The following is a 20,839-nucleotide window of genomic DNA, read 5'->3' as shown; positions in this document are numbered from 1 at the left end:
TGTTCATGGGTAATGTAGTTTCTTTTTCTGATCTTTGATTGGCTGCTGAAATTTACAGTATAACAAAAAGAAAGCATAATCCTCGCCTCCGTGTCCTAAAAAGAATTGGAAATTCTTGACACGTTTGCTAGAAAACCTTTTATCCATTAGGAATCCCTAGTTTAGCTAGTTTTTAACATACCTGACCCTTGTCCACTGTGTCAAAAGCAGATTTAAAGTGAGCATAACCAGTGGCCAATTTACCATGATTGTCCATGATGTACTCCAAGGCAATTATCTGATTGTCAGAACTTTGTCAAGGGTAAAAAAACAGCATGTGCCATCAGTATTAACTTAAACTAAATTTTAGCAGTTTCTTTACGGGGGAATCTAGGATAGATGTGAGCCAATAAGCTGGGGGTCATATGTGCCCTTGTTTGAAAAAGAGTTTTATAAGAGTTCTTTCCAGCTTTTGGGCATTGAAGAATGGACATAAATATATTGTTCATAACAACCATTACTATTTATAAACCGTGTTTGAGATTCCATCAGGCGGGCCTTGCTTTAACTCTCTTGTAATATTTTCCAATTATAAAGTGATTCTGTCATCTTTACTGTTTTTAAAGCTATCTTGATTATTGCATTTAGCCACTTTGGTAGAGCTAAGGTATGATTTGCAAATATACTTAATTCAATTTGCCTTAGATATTCTGGCAATTACAGGGTTCTGTATAACTGCCAACTCATCAGCTATCATTTTCCAATAACGTTTATCATCCTTTGCTTCAATTACTTCTTCCCTTATCCTTCAAGTCTTCTGCTTACATTGGTTTTTCTTTCTTTTCTTTAACAACTTACATTTATTTAACAGCCTTCTATGTCGCAACTGATCATGTGCATCTTTTCCATCTAATATAGACCCTAAGTTTTTATGATATTGCGCTTTCATAAACTTGCAATCACAATCAAACCATATATTGGGCCTGATTTAGATGTTGGTGGACTGGTTACTCTGTCACAATGGTGATGGATAGCCCGTCCCCCAAAATATAAATCCCATAGGATATAATGGGATTTATATTTCAGCAGAAAGGCTAGCCTTCACCGTTGTGATGGAGTAACCCATCCACCAACATTATATCAGGCCCATTGACTAATTGCACTTTGAAGTAAAGAGCTCCGCTACTGAGTTCCCAATTGTGCACATCCTAGCATCATAATCAATTAAATCATTAAAACCAAGTGCTTTATACACAAGCATCTGTTTATTAAAAATTGTTTCCACTGTTTCCTAATTTCTAATATACTATGCCCCCATAATTTAATAACCTTCCCTCCACCAGGCCAGCTACCATATTATACTGCCCTACCAGCCATGGTATTCCCGGTAGATACGATATGGCCTTGTTTGGGCAATAATCTCTCCTCCACCTCCCCGCACCCTCTCCCCCGCACCAAGGTAAAAACCGCAAAAGCCAGTGACTAAAACTGTAAGTATCCGTATATCAGTGTACATACAGTGTACATACAGTCAATGAAGCGGTGAAGATTGCATCTTATAACATTTTTTCAAGCTGACTGTTCTTTTTTGAAGCACCCATTTGGCATGTACAGGCTGAGGCCATGAAAACAATTAACAGCTTATCTGCTAAATCTCTCTCAATTGTGGCTTTTTGAACTTGATAGATATCCTTTTCCACATTTTTTGACATCTAGCTCACCTGCTAATAAAATCACCAAATGATATAGAGGGGACAACTGGCCATGTAAGGTATCTTGTAGTAACTGAATATTAACAACAGTCATAAAATTAGACATAAAGATTTGGTTAGAATAAATTTTCCCATTGTGTGTGTCCTAATTGGCTAAGAAAACCAACCTTTTCTTAATACTGCATTGCTAAATAGGTAGAAACAGGGGTGTGTCCCAAACTTTTCATCTTATATATTCCCAACTTATATCGAGCTTTGGCTAGAACAGATGGGTTTATTGGAAATACTCTGGAGGTCTTTCAACACATTTTATTTTGTTTTTTTATCTAGTTATAGTTATTAATTATATTATGTAGAATTTATAAACTAATTATATGCTGTATGTGGATAACACTGTAGTCCTGGTTCATTGTCAGCCAACTGATGGCCCCGAAAGGGGTCCCTGGCTTTCATTAGGATGAGGGTGCCTACAAAGTTATCAATTATATCCGTACATTCATTCATACGTCAACCAGCCATCATTCGTAGTTTTCATACCACAGGAGTCATATAGTATACTTGTATTTACGTGTCTTAAATGGTAAAGTCATTTTTTATGTGGTGCAATGCTGTGTTCTTTTGTACTATAAGCATTAATGGGGCAGTTTGGCTTAATTCCTTAACCCTAGGCAGTGTTCACAAAACTAGCTGGGAAGCAATTGGAGATTTTTAGTCTGACGCACTGGACCAGGAGAAGCCCATTCTTCACTATAATAATTTCTGGCGAATGAGACAGCCGTGTGATGAAGTATAACCTAGGCTGGTTTGTGAGCGGTTGCCTAACATTTTTTTTTTTTAAGTATGTTGATTCACCCTTGAACATGTACTAAGGACAGGTCTCCCATAGATAGGGATATTTGCCCTTGGACATACTTGTCATCTAGTAGGGGTTACCTGTTGTTTCAATAACTTAATTTCCAAAGAAAAGATCAACCATGTGTTCTATTAAGGCTCTCATTTAGAGTTTGCCTAATAGATCACCCTAAAACTGATTCGGGTATTTCCATGAATGCAAATGGTAATTGTGATGTTGCATTATAACCGTTAATTTAACATTAAAAGAACTAGAACACGAAAACTGCGTTTCTTTATGCTTTACCTCACTTTACAGTGTAGCTTGAGCACAAGATGTTTGCTGGGACAATGGACAGTTTTACTGTGGATTTTTTTGATGTAGAAATGTACTTTTCTGTAAGTAGAATAGCATGTTAAGTGAGTGGAAATCCATTTTCTGCTTATTTAACATGTTTTGTTTCCAATTCTGACAATGTCTACATCAGAACTGAGGAGAAAGGTTTTTATAACCTAGTGTGGGAGCATCTGCGTCTTATTCTTACACAAATAACATTTTAAAGTGATTTAAGTAATTTACATAGATCTTAAAGTCTTTGTATTCTATTTCTCCCTATTACTGACAAACTTGCAATCCATTTAACTCGCTTGTCTAGGTTCCGAACACTAAACCAAAACCCCTTTGAGTGAGTTACAGATGAGAAGCTCTAGAGGCAAGACTTCATTTTTTTAATATTAAGCACCAGCTCCAAATAATTTCTCAGGAGCCAATGTCAGGCACTGACGAATGTCAGTATTGTCGAATACCAAAGCTGCATAGTCTTGATTCAACTTCATGCCTCTTTCATCTACCACCAGACACTCCTTGCCCCTTTGTCTCACTTCTGCAGGTTCTTTTCATACCTACTTTTTTTAAGATGTCACTGTTTTTCTGCTGGTGTCTACCTCCTTCTTTCCCCTTTTCATTGTTTTTCTCTCTCCTACACATGCTCAAAGTTTTATCGGGAAAAGTAGGGGCAACAGAGTGCTTGCAGGCCTCACCTGCAACCACCAGCTCAAATTAAGCACGGTGTAGAGGCAGTTTAGTTTTTTCATGCAGTGAGAAGTTTCATCATGCATTTGTCTTAGAGAAAGTAAGTGTAAGGCTCCAAAGCATTTCCAGGAATGTAAAGGCCACTCTGGATGCACACAGAGAAAATGGAACTGGAGCATGGAAAGTATAGGTGTACCTTGTGCCTGAGAAGAGTTCATGCAAAGGTTCAAACTTGATATTAAAAAAATACCAGGAAATAGTGCATTTATTCTATACTTGGGAGCAAGTACACACACATAATGCTGCAAACTTATGATTATGGAGAATACTTCTATTTAAAGTGATCTTGGATACTCCTTCCCACACAACAGATTGCTCTGTGCTGGAGCAGCTCACGTATCCCGACTAGTGCCACCTTGCTCAAAGACATGACTTTCTGTGACACTACCAGTGACCTCTATGTTTCCCTGCAACCTATTACCTCTAGGCCGATGGATATATGGCACCCTCTCAGAGACTCTTCTTACATTGACCCAAGGCAATTACAACACTAATCTACAACTAATGTCTATCGTTCCTAAAATACATGTCCAGAGGTAAAGCTGTGTCCCAGTGTCGTTATCTCACAGTATACAGGCCCCGTCCCCCCCTTCTGGAATATCTAAACTCCTGTCGTCTGACACATCATGAACTTGTACCCTTGTGTGATTATATTCAACTTTGGATGGAGTGTTTCTTTCTTGTTTAGTTGAAGCTGAGTAATTGTTGATTTACTCAAAATGATAAATAAAGCTTTAAAAAAAAAATAAAGTAATCTTGAAGAGGTAAGTATTGGAGTCTTAATAAATAAAGAAATATCTCTCTGATGATTTGCCTACACCATATGTTCTATACCTTTCCAAGTGAGCTATGGCCTTCTTTTGCCATTCCTGGTCCCAAGCGAGATAGTCTGGAGTCTCAAAGTTCTACAAAGAGCTATTAAATGTAAAGTAATAAAATGGGGTAAATTGGAAAGAGAAAATTGATTAAAGCATTTAGAAACCAAGATTGTATAAGTATGCTACAAGCATCTGAATCCTCTATAAATAAGGATTTTTTGGATGATGCAATGTTCACCATCAACTTTCTGAAATCGAAACATGCATATTCGGTCTGTTACTGGCGCTGTGGTTAGCTACAAACACAGTTATATTAACTTTGTGTCATTGTGTCACCTTTGCCATGTTTACGACATTCTGGGATGAGTTATTTGAAATGAGGTGGATCCAGCTGGGGTTTAGCGGCTATTATTGAACTGTATCAAGGATCCCAGCTGGACCTAGTGTAATATGCTGAATTTGTTCCGGTGTAATTTGTCGACACCTGGACACATTCAGCAGCACCTATGCATTGTCTGCTTTCCTTTCAGAAGTGCAACCTGCAGTGGGTGAGGGGGCTTTTTTTCTAATTTCAAGATGGGTCCAAAACAAAGGCCTGAGATAAAGGGCCATCAACTGTTCTATTGTTTGAGTATCATCCTGGCTGGCAGCTATCTGGGGCCCAACACCTATTTGTCAATGCAATGGAGGGAAACAAAGGCACACAACTTGAAATCACAATTAGTCATGAGAAACTATGATTTGGAGGCAGTTTTTTACATTGTTTTACTGCTGCATGTAAAAGATATGCATGAACTATAAGAATGTTACATGTCACTATCTGTATAAGCTTCTGTACAAAGTTATATACAAAATGATTTAAACTGCACTTTCTATCACTTTCTAGTTTACTTTTTATTGAATTATTTTATAGTGCTACTCATCCCATTGCACAGTTCCAGAGTGATTTACATCACACACACTTTCTCTCTCTCAATATATATTTATCTATATATATGTATATATATATACATACATATATTATAAAACCTCCTGGCCGTCGCTAGTTAGTAGTTATAGTTAGGACAATGTTTCCATTGAAAAAACATTTTTTGACTTGTCTATATCTTTGGCGCCATTTGACGAATCTTCACAAATTTTGCCAAAAAATGTGTGCCAGTGATTCTTGTTGTGCATGGAAAGTTTTGGGGTGATCTGTCAAGTGGGGGCCGAAAAAAAGGAGGGGGGATAAAAAAAGATGTGTTTCCCATGTCAAATTTGGCAGAAAGTTAGCTTTTTGTCTGCAGATTACACTTTTTGTTATTTGGTGAAAATCTGTTAGGTAGTTTAAGAGAATTTAAAGAAAAAACAAATTTGTATATCTAGGTCCACAGTTCCTCACCAATGACTTTGCAAATAATAACAAGCTCGTGCAAAGATCTGTAGAGCTCTGATTGGCTGCCAACACTTCAGCCACAAAGTGTTGGCAGCAATCATGGGACTCGGCTTCAGGAATATTCCCTGAAAAAAGTGAAAAACAAGAAAAGGGGTCAGGGAAGGGACACCATGACCCCTTAGCTCTGGTGCTGGGATCCTTGAGGGACCCTGCCAAGGGAAAAAAACATTTATAAAAAAACAAATTTTGATGCAAATTTGCAGCAAAACATTTTTTTTAAAAACAAGTGCGGTCTCCTGCACTTGTTTTACTAAAGCCCCTGTATAGGCCGGGTCCTGGCGGTATATCAAAAATGAAGAAGAGGGCACGCAGGGCCGACCTCCTGGACTTATTTAAGCCCTGAGGACCGACACCTCCCAGGGGCTTATTTTCAAAAGTATGTGGGGGTAGTACGAGCCCCCGCCCCACGGCCCAGGGACCACCACCTCCCTGGGGCAAAATTGCTTCATTATAATAGAGGGGATCCAGCGGACCCCCATGAACCTCAGGGACCGTTACCTCCCCAAGGCTAACTGTGACGGGTGACCTCGCCTCGGTCGCACTTACCGTACCCCTGGGGCACCAGTTCGGACATTGGACCTATCCGGCTCCACTTCCGGCTAACGAAGGGCTTTGTAAAGCCCTTCTCGCCGTAACCCAAGGGAGGAGGAGAACAGAAGAAGAAGCAGAGGGGACACAGCAGACGGCGGCAGCAACCAGACCAGCGGTAGCAGCAGGACCCGGACCAGTGGCAGCAGCAGGACCCGGACCAGCGGCAGCACCAGGAACACCAGCAACTCGTCAGAAGACGGCATCGGGCAAGGAGGCAGAGCGACCCGGCCACGCTCAAGGAAGAGCGTGGCCTCGGCAGGTACGTGGGAGTAGGGGCAAATCTGAGTTTTTTGTTTATTTTGTTTATTTTTCTTCTTTTTGTGTTCCCGAGACGAGTGGGAGGAGGAGGGGTGTTGTTTTTCGGTTAAGACAAGAAAATGCAGTCAGGATTGCGTTTTATAGCATGTACTGGGTTTGTTGTTTATGGCCTTCCGTGCAGCCTTCATTAAAGACAGTAGTAACACTGAATTGTCACGCCACATAGGCTTAGGAGAAAATTCTTCTAGGAAGCTGAGCCTTTACCAGACAAAAGGGAAGAAAAGACAGTTCCCAATGGTAAGGTCGCCCTATACTGTCTCAAAGAGAAGGAACTCAAGGAAAAGCAAAATAGCGACAGATAGAAGAAACAGAGAGGAAAAGAGAGTAGAGAGAAGGAACCAGAGGAAAAGTAAGAGAGCTACAGATAGAAGAAACAGAGAAGTAAAGAGAGAGAGAGAGAAGCTGAAGAATAGATAAAGCACAATAAATAGAAGAAGGAAAACAGAATAGAAAGAACCACAATCACCAGAAGAACACTTACCAGACCGCTCATCTGTGCTTTGTTTCTGTTTCCTCCCACATGTGCCTCCTGAGAGCCCATCTGGAAGAAAGAAGAAGAAGATGATGATCACCCTGTGAACCAAGGCAGAATTGTGAAGAAAGGAAGAAAACCAAAATAAATCAAAACATCAACTACAACCATTAATCTACTCAATAAAGACATTGTGTGCACCATATACCCTGGCTACTAGTATTTATTACGGTATCCCCTGTCACACTAACATTCAATTATATGCAGGGGAGCCACATGCTCCCCTCCCGCACAGCCCCGGGGACCACAACCTCCCCAGGGCAATTGTTTCAAAATAAGGGGGGGCTGCATGACCCTCCCCCCCCGCAGCCCCAGGGGCCGCCCCCTCTCTGGGGCTAAAATAAAAAAAGATAGAGGGGCCATTGTGGACCCCTGCCACCGGGGACCACCACCTCCCTGAGGCTAAATACAAACATTGGAGGGGGGCTGCACTGCCCCGTCGAGGAGCCAATAATGGCCCTTGCTATGTTCCCACCCCACGGGACATAGCTGTTTGCTCTGACTTGGTGGGACAGCTCCCGCCAAGTCAGAGCAAACACAACTCCACTACCAGTAAGTGAGAGCTGTCAAACAGCTCTCACTTGCTTGGAGCGGGAGTTTCCTCTGTTTCCCTGCTCACAGACATGGAGGCAGTGAAACAGCGGAAACTATTGCTCTCACAAACAGGGAGCTGCATGTTTAGCTGCTCCCTGTCTGTGACAGTAATGCCGGGTCCCGCAGGAGGCGGGGAGCCGACTGGGATCGTGGAGGCATTCAGGCTCCCCTCACAGACCCCAAAAGAGCTAACTGGGTACCCTGGAGGGCACTGAGGAGATATGGCCAGGTCCCAGGGGATGGGGTTCCCAGGGCTGAGATCAGCCAATCCTTATAACCACCCAACCCTGCGTCATGCACAGCCAGTCACACATGAGATACTATGCTCAAAAAAGGAAGACTGCAAACACCTCCATCAAGGTTTAAAAACAACTTTTGAAGGTGAAAATGCAGAGAAAAAACATCTGCTTTGCCTTGATCATGCACTAGAAATTTGGATGATTAGTACGTTACAGAAGTGGAGCTTCAACTTGAGTGTTTATATCTGTAAGTACTTCCTGTTGAGGTTTAATTTTTGTGAAATGAGCATTGTGACATAATGAATCCTGTCATGCCAATTTATCCAAGAAAACCCATTGTTTTGTGCAAAACGTCTACCCAAGCTGGAATCCTTTCTACTGGCTAATTAGTAAGTGCTCCTTCGTTGGGTAAATGTATAGTTCATCTCCTACACAAGAGCTCCTTAAAGGACACTGTGATAATGTCTCCAGTGACCTTGTCTGTCTGTAACTCTCTCAATGTTATTATTCCTTGAGCATTTTCATCAGATAACTTTTCAAGGTATAACTGCAAATCTGCAGCTCCACCTTGAAAGTATATATTTTTTTTCATTTCATTTAGGGGACTGCAGTGGGAGCCTCAAGGCCCCCGCTGCCTCAGCCGGCATTGCTCCTGCAAGCAGTGGGTTGCTTTAAATAGAAGCTCCCTGCTTGCAGGAGCAATGTTTTATCTCTTTCCGTGGATGCATGTTAGCGTGCAGGGAAAGAGAAAAAAATACTGCTTTCAGCAAGTGAGAGCTGTTTGACAGCTCCCACTTGATGAAAGCGGAGATATGTTTGTTTTTGCTTGGCGGAAGCAGTTAGCTGCTGCCAAGCAAAACCAAACAGCTACCTCCTGAGGGTGGGCACCTCGAGAGATAGCAGGAGCCAACCCTGGGTGGTGGCGGTCCATAGGGTGATGTAATGTACAGCTCCATGAGGGGGGCTGCACGACCCCCTCCTTCATTTCAGTTTTGCCCCAGGGAGGTGATGGTCCTTGGACTAGGGGTCCACGATGGACCCACTCCTTTAAAGTTATTTTAGCCCAAGGGAGGTGGGTGTCCCTGGGGCCTGGGGGGACCGCCACCCCTTCACACTATAAAGTTTGAGCCCCGAGGAGGTGGCAGTCTCCGGGGCCCAAGGGGTCATGTGCCCCTCTTCTTATTTCTTTAAGGGGAGGTGGTGGTCCCTGAGGCGAGGGGGTTCATGCACCCCTCCATATTTCATAAACATAGCCCCATGGAGGTGGCGGTCCCCCGTGGTCCTGAAAGCCCCATGCGCCCACTCCTTTTTTCCCGAAAATACCCCAGGACCACCTGTGAGCAACAAAACAGAGAAACGCAGGGGACCGCTTTAAAAAAAAAAATCATGGCAAAATTCATGTATGTGCTGCAATTTTCGCGGTGCTTTTTTTTTTTAATGCTTTTAAGCCTTGCAGTGCTGAAGCCGAGTCTCAAAATGGCTGCCAACACTTCCTGGTTGAAGTGCTGACAACCAATCAGATCTCCGCACGAGATCGGCTGGAGGTATCAGATATACAAATTTGGTTTTCTTTCAATATTTCAAATTTTGAAAACTGCTGAAAGGATTTACACCAAACAACAAAAAGCTCTTTTTCTGGACCAAGAGCTACCTTAATGCCAAATTTTGTGTAATTTAGCACAGTGGTTCGGACTGTAGTTGTGTCTAAAATCTCGCTGGGAATTAAAATGGGAAATGCACTTTTTTTTTCTCTGCCCCCGCTTGGCAGAAACTTCCCATACACAACAAGATTCTTGGGCACACTTTTTTGGGAGAAGTTTGTGAAGATTCGTCAAACGATTGCAAAGATATAGGCATGTCAAAAAATGCCTTTTCTATTTATACTAGGTCCTAACTATAACTACCTGCTGGCGACCGCCAGTAGGTAATACATGCTGATACAATGAATCATACAAGAGTGTAATGTTACATAAGACACTGAGGGTTACAAGATTCCAAACTGTAAGCATTATATGTTACAAATGCATAGACAGGAGAAACAAAAAGCCTGGATTTAAAATGTAGCCCATGGGTTGATGGTGTCTGTACTAATAAAAAAAAATTACTACTCAAAGTAACCCCTTTTTTAGAAGGCTTAGAATATAAATGTTGTTTCATCCCTGGTAATATGATGAAACAACATTGTGTGGAGTTGGTTTCAAAGCCACTGATTTACAGGAAAGCTGATCTTTTCTAACTGAAAAAGTAATGAGTAAGGCGTAAGTCTCACAGATTTAAGAACTACAATGACTAGTTTAAAAGATCGTTCATGCTGCAAATGTAAATATGATCCAGGAAGGGCCCAACACTCTGTTACTTAATGCTCAGATATAAACAATATGGGTTACCAAGGAGGTGTGGACCCCTTATGAAGTGACCTCAGTACATGAAGTTAGACAACAAAATGTAGGTAAACCCATATATGATAGTTAGTTCATGTCTTGCTTTTCACAGTTCAAATCTAGTGAAACATCCAGTCAGGTCGTTACATCCAATAGAAATTTATTTTGAGTACAAGGAGAATGAAGATTCATGTGAAGTACATAAGGGATGAGCAAACGCCTGAGCAAATGCCGACAGTGTTTCGCCCCCTAGTGGTGTTTATACCTGGGGCTTTCTCAAGGCTTTTCAATTATTCATAAGAAAAATTCTTAAAAGGCCTCATTGTCTTGGTCAATCGTTTACATACTCATCAAGCTTAATATTCACAGGATAAATCCCTCGCTACGATTCAGTAATCTTTAAATGTAAATTGTAAACGTGCACAGGAAAAGTTTAAGAAAGCTTGGGCGTGTCTTTTTCTTTGTATTCACTAAATTAAGAAATTCTTATGCTTTAATCGTTGATACATTTCTTACCCATAGGTGTCTTTATCTTTCATCTATAGTTTTATACTCTCTGGATTATCTACTACTTAGAGCAGGGTAGCATTGAGTTGGGAGTCAGGATTTTTGAGCGAGAATTGTGCTGTGCTTTGTTATACAATGTTTCACACCGAGTGGTTTACTAAAAGTAACATTACACTCTGCGCAGTTTAGTTCCCTATTTGCTTTAAATCATGAATTCACTTGCAGGATATCAGTTTTTGTGTTTGTTTCGAGTGAAATAGCTTTGCATATGTCAAAAAGGCAAATCTCTTACAAACAAAAAATATAACATGTGATACTAGACAAAAATGTTTATGGGATGGGCAATGCAGCAGTGGCATAACAGAAACTTAAGGGCCCTCCCCTGCAAAGTATGTGTAGGGGGTCCCCTCCACTCTGGACCCTGGCCAGGGCCTGGAACCCATGCACAGTATACTGTGCTGAGTGGGGCCCTGGAGCTCGCCCCCCAGCACTTCATGGGCTGCGGGGGCCTTTGTTAAGCCACTGCTTCACAGTGGCTCCTTATCCTATTATCACTTGCTTGTGGTTAGCCAATCAAAACAACCGTAAAACTGCCAAATTGGCTTGTAATAGTTTCCTTTCATGTTGTAGGACACACTGTACTGTGCCACATAACGTGCAACCAAGGCAATACCGGTCTGAGTGCAAATAGGGAGGGTCGGGTTTCACACATGAGACCCAGTAAAGGCGCATTCTTGCAAGAAAACTGACAAAATGTTTTTAGGGCAACCCTTTTTTAGGGTCGAGCCTGCGTTGCATGCGCTCGCGCATGCGTATCACAGCGAGACGCTTTAGTTATTAGAAAAGGGCTCGGAGCCCTGTCGACGTCACGTCAGTGTGTTTGATTGGTTCGTGGGCTTGCCTAGTAAAATCTGCTTGCTTTCATTAGTGGAAGGCATGCACACGTCATGCCTTTTCCGGTGGTTAGCCCTCCTCCAGCGCAGCGACCAAGTACAGAAAACATGCGAGGCTCGCTGTTTTCTGTCGGATCGTGGACTACTTTTTCTCTATTTCCGTAGCGCGATTTCGCTTGGCAGAAGTCGAGCGCTTACACAGTTAATTTCACTTTTTTACGTACATAAAAGCACTTTTGCCGATAGATGAAAAGTCGGGTTAGGAGTTTACAACGCGATCAGCTCTAATATTAGCAAACGCGAGACCCGTTGCATTGCAAATGCTTGTTTAAATTCTAATTAGGTCTTGATAATTATCCTTTATTTTAAGAAATCATTGTGTTAAATTTCTCTTTTACGTCTTTTGTGACAGTTTTGCTCTTATCGTCGCTCTTCATAACATTCTGTCAACAACTTTTCACCTCTACAGCTGTCTGTTCCGTATGTACTTTAGTCACCCAGTGCCTGATTCACAAGTGTAAATTTACATTCTTGTATAAGCTTACTAGGTTTTTTGGGGGATTCCTAAACTGCAGGTTTACATTTCTTATTAGAAATTTTACGGATGCACATAAAAGATAAGGCTATCCTATCTTTTTATGTGCGAGTTCTTCGTGACTGTGGAGTTTCTGAAGTCATAAATGACTAATAGTAAAATTAAACTCGGAGTTTGTGAATACCGAAAAATATTCACCCTACACAAAAGTATGCCTTTGTGAATCAGGTCCACAGAGCCCAGCAACACTGAAACATCACACTATATTAAAATTACACATTAGATACATTAGACACCCAGCACGGGTACACGCCATCTAGTTAGGTACGTATTTGCCAACCCATTGGTTAACAAAACAACCATCCCTACATACACAGTATCAATGCAAAATACCTCGAAAACATCCATTAAAAGGCAATCAACGGGCAATTGTGTGCCATTGGAGGGCAGAACAAATCCTAATGTCCTTTGGCTCATGCATCTATGCATACAATATCCCACGCAGATCAATATTGCTTTGACTCCTGTCCATGAGAATCCCAGAATCTTGAATGTCTCAAGACCATACAGATTGTAAAAATGCACTATCCAAATGTACTTAACACAACATGGCATAACATAAGTCACGTGTATCATGTAGTTCAACTTTGTTTATCTGTTTTACCATGTGTCATCCCACTCTTTCAACAGCTGCTCATTGGTTCACCAGAATCAACAGTTTTACAAATGTCATCACTCTTTGGCTAGTCTGCATACCGTTTCATCAGTCTCCATTCTCTTTCAACAACCTCCCCACTCTTGTATCAGCCCTTATGGCTTGTTTTAACAAAATCTCACTATCCCAGCAGGATCCCAAATCTTTTGTTGCATTCTATCATTCTGCAAATTCCTTGTCAATTTAATTCACCCTGATCCGTTGTGGACTCTGTAACCAAAATCCCTCTATTGTCAATTTTCCACCCTTTTACCACTTTCTTTCTTTACCCAGCTCTTAATTTTTCTACTCCTTGGGATTACCTCTACTTTGGTTATCAATATTTCAGTTTATGAGCAATTCTTAAACCTGTCAATCCACCTTAAAACTACCTTCACCGACCTATTACTCCAGGTAAAATATTTTCATTAGACTTTCCATTTCTCTGCTACATTATCGACTATTTGTTAAATTCTGGACTTTTTTATGGGCATTTCAAATAAGCTGTTCTTGTGATTTTTTTAATGTTATCCACCACCAACGAGTAGCGTGTGGGCCATGTTTGCTTTGTTTGTTTCGGTTTTATTTTGCAGATCAGATAATGTATAATTTTGTGTATGGGCAGATAAACATGCAAAATATGATGAAAAACACCATGGTAAACATTGGAGACAAACTGTGAAAAATGAAATATCTTAAAATATTTTGGGAAGGGTGAAGGAATACTTGTAGGAAATTTGGGGCAATAGCGCAAGAGAAGAACGACAAAACAATGAGGCTAGATGCAAAACAGCAAACAATCTGTTTTACTTTCTGTTGTTTAAGCAAAAAATGTTTGCGAAAATCAGACTACATGCTATTTTGTTTTGGAAATATAGTTTGATATAATAGCCACATAGGCTGGTGCATCTGTAACATATATCTGTGTGAAATCTGAAGATCCCAGGTTTAAATCACTACAGAATCTCTCAGCCTTCCATCCTTCTATGAGTGCTAAAATAAGCACCTGGAGACTCAGGATATAAATTGCTATAGCAATCAATCAATCAATCAATCAGTCAATCAGTGCTTGTAAAGCACAGCTACTCACCCATTATTCTGTCAAGGCGCTGGGGGGGGGAGTGTAGGGTATACCAGTGAGGTGGTTTAAAAAAGCCATGTCTTCAGTTTCTTCGTGAAGCTGGTGAGGGAGTTGGTTTATCTGATGTGGATGGGTAGGGCGTTCCAGGCTACGAGGTAGAAGAAGGAGGGTCCTCCTGTTCTGGTTTTCCTTATGCAGGGTACTTCTGCGAGAGAGTGCTGGGCTGAGCGTAGGGCCCTGTGGGGTACGTGGAAGTTTAGTTGCCGGTTTAGATAGGCTGGTCCGGTATTGTGGAGGGCTTTGTGTACGTGGGTGAGGATCTTGAAGGTGATTCTTTTCTCTATGGGGAGCTAATACAGTGTATGTAGGTGTTGCAAGATGTAGCAGTGTCAGGGTAGGTTGAGGACCAGTCTGGCGGCGGCGTTCTGGATGTTTTGCAATTTGCAGGTGAGTTTTCTTTTATTCCGGCGTAGTCTAGTCTGCTGGTGATTATGGCGTGTGTGATGGTCTTTCTATGTTCTAGGGGGAATCCATTTGAAGGTCTTGCGTAGGAGGTGAAGGGTGTGGCAGCAGGTGGAGGTGACTGAGTTGGTTTGATGGTTCATGCTGAAGTCAGGGTCCAGGATGATTCCGAGGTTGCAGACTTGGCTGGAGGGGATGGGCGAGTTTCTGAGGGTGGGGCGCCACCAGGAGTTGCTCCATGCATTAGGTTGAGGGCCCATGATGAGTACTTCTGTCTTGTTTGTGTTGAGTTGAAGGCAGCTGTTTCTCAACCAGGTTGCGACTGCTTTCATGCCTTTGCAGAAGTTGTGTCTGGCCTTGTCTGTTCTGCTGGCGAGAGAGAGGATGAGTTGGGTGTCATTGGCGTAGGAGATGATGTTTATTCCGTAGATTCTGATGAGGGGGGCTAGCGGGGCCATGTAGACATTGAACAGTGTGGGGCTGAGGGAGGATCCTTGGGGCACTCCCCAGGTGGTGGTTGTGGTGTCTGCGAGGAAGGGGGTGAGTCTCACTCATTGCGTTCTGCCGGAGAGGAAGGATTGGATCCAGTAGAGGGCCTTGTCTCTGATGCCAGCTTTGTGGAGTCTTCTTATCAGGGTGTGATGGGAGACTGTGTCAAAAGCTGTTTCGGTGCTGTAGTTTGGGATTGGGAGATGTCGAGGATGTTGTGGTCTTCTATAAATGTGGTGAGTTGGCTGTTGACTGCTTTTTCAATGACTTTCGCAGGGAATGGAAGTAGGGAGATGAGCCTGTAGTTTTTGAGGTCGGTGGGGTCTGCCGAGGGTTTCTTGAGGGGCGTGTTTCCAGTCGTCGGGGAAGGTGGTGGCAGCTAGTGAACGGTTGTTGGTGAGGCAAAGCTTGGGGGCGATGGTGTCTGCAGCTCTGTTAAAGATGTGATGGGGGCATGGGTCCGTGGGGGCTCTGGAGTGTATGGACTTCATTGTTTTCAGCGTATCTTCGGTTGAGAGGGGTGTCCAGTGGAGATTATTGTTTTGTTGGTGTCGGGGTTTGGTAGAGCGGGTTCTGTGCGTAGGTTGTCCTTGTTGAAACTGTCATAGATAGTCTTGATTTTGTGGTGGAAGTAGGTGTTGAGTCTGTCGCAGAGGTCCTGTGAGGGTGGGATGTCCGTTGTTTCACTGTTGGGTTGGGTGAACTCCTTGATGATGCTGAAGGTTCCTTGCTGTTGTTTGCTTGTGAGGAGATTCTGTCTTGTATAGCCTTCTTTCTGGTGTTTCTGATGAGTTGGTGGTGTGCGGTGGTGGCAGCTTTGAAGTTGCTGTGGGCTTCTGGGGATTTGGTGTTTCTCTAGATTTTCTCGAGGCAGCGACAGGTGCGTCTCAATTCTCGGAGTTCGGGGGTGAACCCAGATGGCTCTCTTTGCGTGGTGTGTTGTTGTTCTTTTTGAGGGGGGTTATGGTGTTGGCGCAGTCAGTGATCCATTTGTGGAAGGTGAGTGCTGTGGTTTTTGGTTCATCGTTGTGTGCGATGGTGGCGAGGGTGGCAGTGAGCTAATAGCCAGTTATTCTTTTCCAGTTTCTATCCGATGGTTGGAGTTGGGGTCTGTTGATGGTGGGTGTGTTGAAGGTGAAGTGCTACATAAGCAACCGGTTCATATTATAGACTACTTTCGAGGGCTATACTGGTTGTTAGAAGCCCTGAAGCTGAGTTATACCGGCTCTGGCCTATAATGAGGGAGAGGGGCTTTAATATAGCCTTATAGCCTGCCGTAGCGGGCTATGTTGGCCATTAAAAGTCCCGCTCCAGCATTAAAGGTCCGAGACGAAGGCGAGGGCCTTTAACAAGAGAGGGGGACTTTAATGACAGTATAGCCCAGCTATGGCGGGCTATAAGGCTATAGAACATTCCACCACTGGAGGGCACAATGTTCTAATAAATAAAAAAGGCCTCACGGAGCCCAAGGGGTTGAAACACCCTTGGGCTCCAGGAGGCCTTTGTTCACAGCAACATCTGTGAACCTGACAACATTGGAATGTTGGCGCTCCCGGCTTCTACTGGCTATTAGAAGCCTGGTGCACTCCATTATTTTCAATTGAGCTCCCAACATTCCAATGATCTGATAACCGGTAAAGCCTGAGGCAAAAGGACTATAAAACTGACTCACTGAGGGTCGAATGTTCTGAAATAAAAGGGAAGAAACAGAAAAACAAACATGGGAATGTTGGAGCAGAAGGCTTATACCAAACATTATAAGCCACAAACCACTTCTTTTCCTCAATGGAGCTCTCAAAATTCCAATGTCCTAAGACTTTTACTAAATAAAAAGGAGCAACTGAAAAAGAGGCCAGTCTGATTTTAACTTGCATTCTCGTTTAATGTCCCCAACTGATCTCACTTCACATGATAGGCACTAGGTCACTGCAACGTTACTATGTCTATAGAAAAAAACTCTGCAGCCCCCTTCTTAAGGATGTCAGCAAAAGACCTGTTCTAGGTGTTGTGTGTTTTCGATTTAGAACTGAGCAAAAATAGTTTGCTCCGTGACTGCACCATGTTTGTCAGGTTCGTACTGTTGGAAATAGCAGGATCATAACAATTCCTGGGTTTGGAAATAGTAGTTAAAATAACTCAGTTCCTGGGTTTGAAAATAGTAGGAACAGTAGATCAATTCCTGGTTTTGGTTCTTGTATATTTAACATGCAGTTCAATACTGCTCTAGTGTGCACTGGAAAGGCCCGAAACATTTTAGTTATATGTTTTCAATCATAGCTAGCTGAACTATTTCTATGTTATCTATCGCAAAAGGATGAAAGGCAATGTCCGGCTTTCTGGGAATCAACCTGCGATTTACAAGTCTGTGATGCACCTGCAAGAGTGCAACACGTTTTGTGAATACAGACCATGGAATCTAAAATAACAATTTGATTTTACTGTTGTGGTTCATTAAAAGAAGCTACCCGTCAACAGAGCTCAATTTATACCAAGTGCACTTATCACACTTACTGGAATAACTTCAAAGATACAGAAAAAATACCAATGAAGTTCTCTGAACGTCGCATTTTTAACTGCTGCTCACCTAAAAAGGGGTATTCCTGTTTGTCAATATCAAATCAAATGAATGAACGAATGAGTGAAATGTGCCTCACATTTTAGTGCTAACCTTGCTGATCACACCATGCGCAACAAACTGAGTAGCTTCTTACATGTCCTCCCTGAAAGCGCTTTGATGTCTCATGAGGGACATTAAAGAGCTATACAAATGTTTTAATACAGTTTAATACAGTATAACCGAAAATGGAGAACTCTGCTATTGCACATCCTGAAGTAAACTCAGATCACAAGAGATGTTGTAAAGGAATCGGTGAATGCATGAACAAGACTATTGTTGAGTCCCAGGAATCCCATACCAAGTGACAATGCTGTCCCCTCCCCTAAGAACTCCTCTCCATACATTCACACTCCTGAGCACTGCACGTTTGTGACAGGACTGGTTGAAGCATTTTTTTTAAAGCATCACATATAAACGTTGTTACTGTGCAGTCCTCACTCACTACAGACATCCATGATAGAGGACATATTATAGTGGATTCAATAGTGGGCAAGCAGTTCTACAAGGACTCAGTTAGGCCAGTTGAACAAAAGTACCTTATGTCCAGGTTGCGGAGTGCTGTTAGGCCCCACACTGAAGATGTGTTGCGCAGCAGAGGCATTACAGAGCTGCAATGAGAGGTCCTGCATTGTCGTCAAGGATTCAGTTGATGAGGGCTTGCAATGCAAAGTCTAGCGTTGAGGATGCATCATGCATTTGAGGCGATGTGTCGCTTCCGAAGAACTGCGATGCAAGAACCTGTGCTATTGTCAAGTCAAGGCTGCTATCCATAAGGGATTTGTGATGCAAGGGGCTGGTCAGGAAAGCTTTGCTCAGGTGGCAGTTCCGTTGCAGGCTGAGAGGTTGATACAGAGACCTTGCATCGGGAGAACCCTTGCAGCAGAGGCAATGCATCTGTTCTGCTTGGGGTTGTGCTGTGGAGCAGAGGAGATGTGTTGGTTTAGCTGGACCCACAGATGGGCTGAAGAGCACCTTGAGGCCCACTTCAAGGGGCCAGGACTAGGTTGGCACCACTGGGTTCAAGGTTGTTGAAGCCTTCTGTCTTTTCCACAGCACAGCAGTTCCTCTTCCTGGCAGAGTATCTACAAGTCAAGAAGTGTACTGAAGAGTTAGTGTCGGGTCCAATATTAATACAATTGAAGTGTAGAAAAGCATTTAGAGGTTTCCCCCTTGAAGTCCCCATTTTCTCTTTGACATCCTCAGGCATCCTGCCTTCACTGTCCTGGCTCCAAACTAAGTAAAGGGGGTACTCAGCCCTTTTTGTGGAGATGGGAGGAAGCCTATTCAAGTGTAAGTAGGGCTGTGCCCATCTCCGCCATCCCACCCTGCCAGTGATGGCCGAACCAGGCACACTATTAGCTCTCTATTGTTTGCGACTGTTTAGGAGTAATACATAAAGCTCAACTGTCCAATACACCCAGTCATGTGACCCAGAGACAGGCTACAGGCACTAAGGGGCTAAGTCAGAAAAATGCCAACATTATAAACGTAAAAAGAACATATGATGGATAGAATGCTGAACAATGTCAAACATTCACCCAAGTCAGATATCTGGGCCTAAATCCCTCATTTATTTGCCCAACATGCCACCCCAGTTTGGACCCAGCCATAGGCACATCAGTCTTGATCCTGCTCACCGTGGGAACAGTCCTGCCCAAACTGCTAGGCCACGTCCTCGCTGGACCGGAAACAAGCAGGATGACAAATGCAAAAAGAACAGATGATGGACGGAATGCTGAACAGTGTCAAACATTCACCCCCAGTCAGAGATCTAGACCTAAATCCATCAATTTTTCCAACCATGCCACCCCAGTTTGGACACAGCCATATGCAAATCAGTCTTGAATCTGCTTCCCCATGGATGTGGCATTTTCAAAATTGTAATTTAAAATTCAACTTCGCCCTGACCAAGGACTATTTACTGCAATTCCAAAGACACCAAACATGAATTAGTTATCTGCTGCCATTCCATTTGGAAATTATTACGTATTAAATGTAATTAAATGTAATAAGGTAACTCCACTGTTATCCTATGGGAGAGGTATGCCTTGCATTATTTTCACTACCAGGTCATGTAAAACAAAAAAGGTACATATTCCACTTTGTAAATACACTTCACTCTGCCCTCTGGGCTGTCCTGGGCCTGGCAAAAAGTTTTCTCTGTCAGGTCAACATGACAGTTAAAAACTGTACAAGCAGGCTGCAATTGCAGATCTGAGACATGTTTAAAGTGCCTCTTGATTGGGTAGCACAATCTGTGCAGCAGGCCCACTAGTAGCATTTAATTTACAGGCTCTGGACACAGGTTGTGCCAACTTACTAGGGACTTACAAGTAATTTAAATATGCCAATTTGGTATGAGCCATGTATAAGGAGATACCACAAGCACTTTAGCACCGGTTAGCAGTGATGCAGATTCCTAAAGCCAGCAAAAATGAAGTCAGTAAAAAGTTAGGGGGAAAATCACACTAAGGATGCCAAGTTTAACACTGGAGAACTAAAGATACTGCTTATTAAACCCTGAGAGGAGGTTGGACAAGCCAGCACGACGATCTCAGGCCAGAGCAGAAAACATGTTTGGGCAATGTGGCAGAGGGAAAGTCTTCAAAAAGTAGACTGTGAAGCCAAGAATAGGGGTTCAGTAGCATCTTAGATTGTCTCACTCCCTTACACAATTAGTGTGTGGATGAAGTATAAAAAATGGCTGTACCAAAGGGGCACTTACCTATAGCCTCTTTGAAGAGTTGGGCATTGGCACAATGCTGGAGCTTCAGGTTATAGCATGGACCTCTAGCACTTTCAATCTATGATTTATTTCCCGACCTATAATTTGCTTCCTTTTTTCTGTACTGTATTTTAGCCCAACGGCCAACAGCCATGCTGCCTGTGCCTTTCTTGGTCTGAGGAAATGAGAGCAATGAAAATAATTACCATTATCTTTAAGCTGTAAGATTAATTTGTCCAAAACGGGAATTCTAAAATACATGCATTTCTTTAGCACACTGCACCAAGATTTTTATGGGAAGTTGGGGGAAAAA

At 42.7% G+C, this 20,839-nt stretch overlaps 1 protein-coding gene and 1 long non-coding RNA gene across 4 annotated transcripts in view; one reads left to right on the top strand and one right to left on the bottom strand.

Moving 5' to 3' along the window:
• LOC138249932 (uncharacterized) overlaps positions 1-20,839 on the bottom strand; it is a 521,389-nt gene that overhangs the window by 64,590 nt on the left and 435,960 nt on the right. For 2 of the 3 annotated variants that reach the window (XM_069204182.1, XM_069204183.1), the window contains exon 5: positions 7,259-7,318. In XM_069204182.1, the coding sequence (XP_069060283.1) occupies positions 7,267-7,318 (52 nt within the window). In that variant the 3' untranslated portion in view covers positions 7,259-7,266. Of the gene's footprint in view, positions 1-7,258; positions 7,319-18,337; positions 18,884-20,839 lie in introns of all 3 variants that reach the window. The other variant, XM_069204181.1, reaches the window with a different exon arrangement.
• Positions 1-20,839, top strand: part of LOC138249934 (uncharacterized) — a 108,619-nt gene that overhangs the window by 83,260 nt on the left and 4,520 nt on the right. The window lies entirely within an intron of this gene.

The sequence above is a fragment of the Pleurodeles waltl genome, chromosome 8, assembly GCF_031143425.1.
Source record: "Pleurodeles waltl isolate 20211129_DDA chromosome 8, aPleWal1.hap1.20221129, whole genome shotgun sequence".
NCBI lineage: Eukaryota > Metazoa > Chordata > Amphibia > Caudata > Salamandridae > Pleurodeles > Pleurodeles waltl.
The sequence above is the reverse complement of the archived record's forward strand: the minus strand, read 5'-3'. Positions and strand labels throughout refer to the sequence as shown.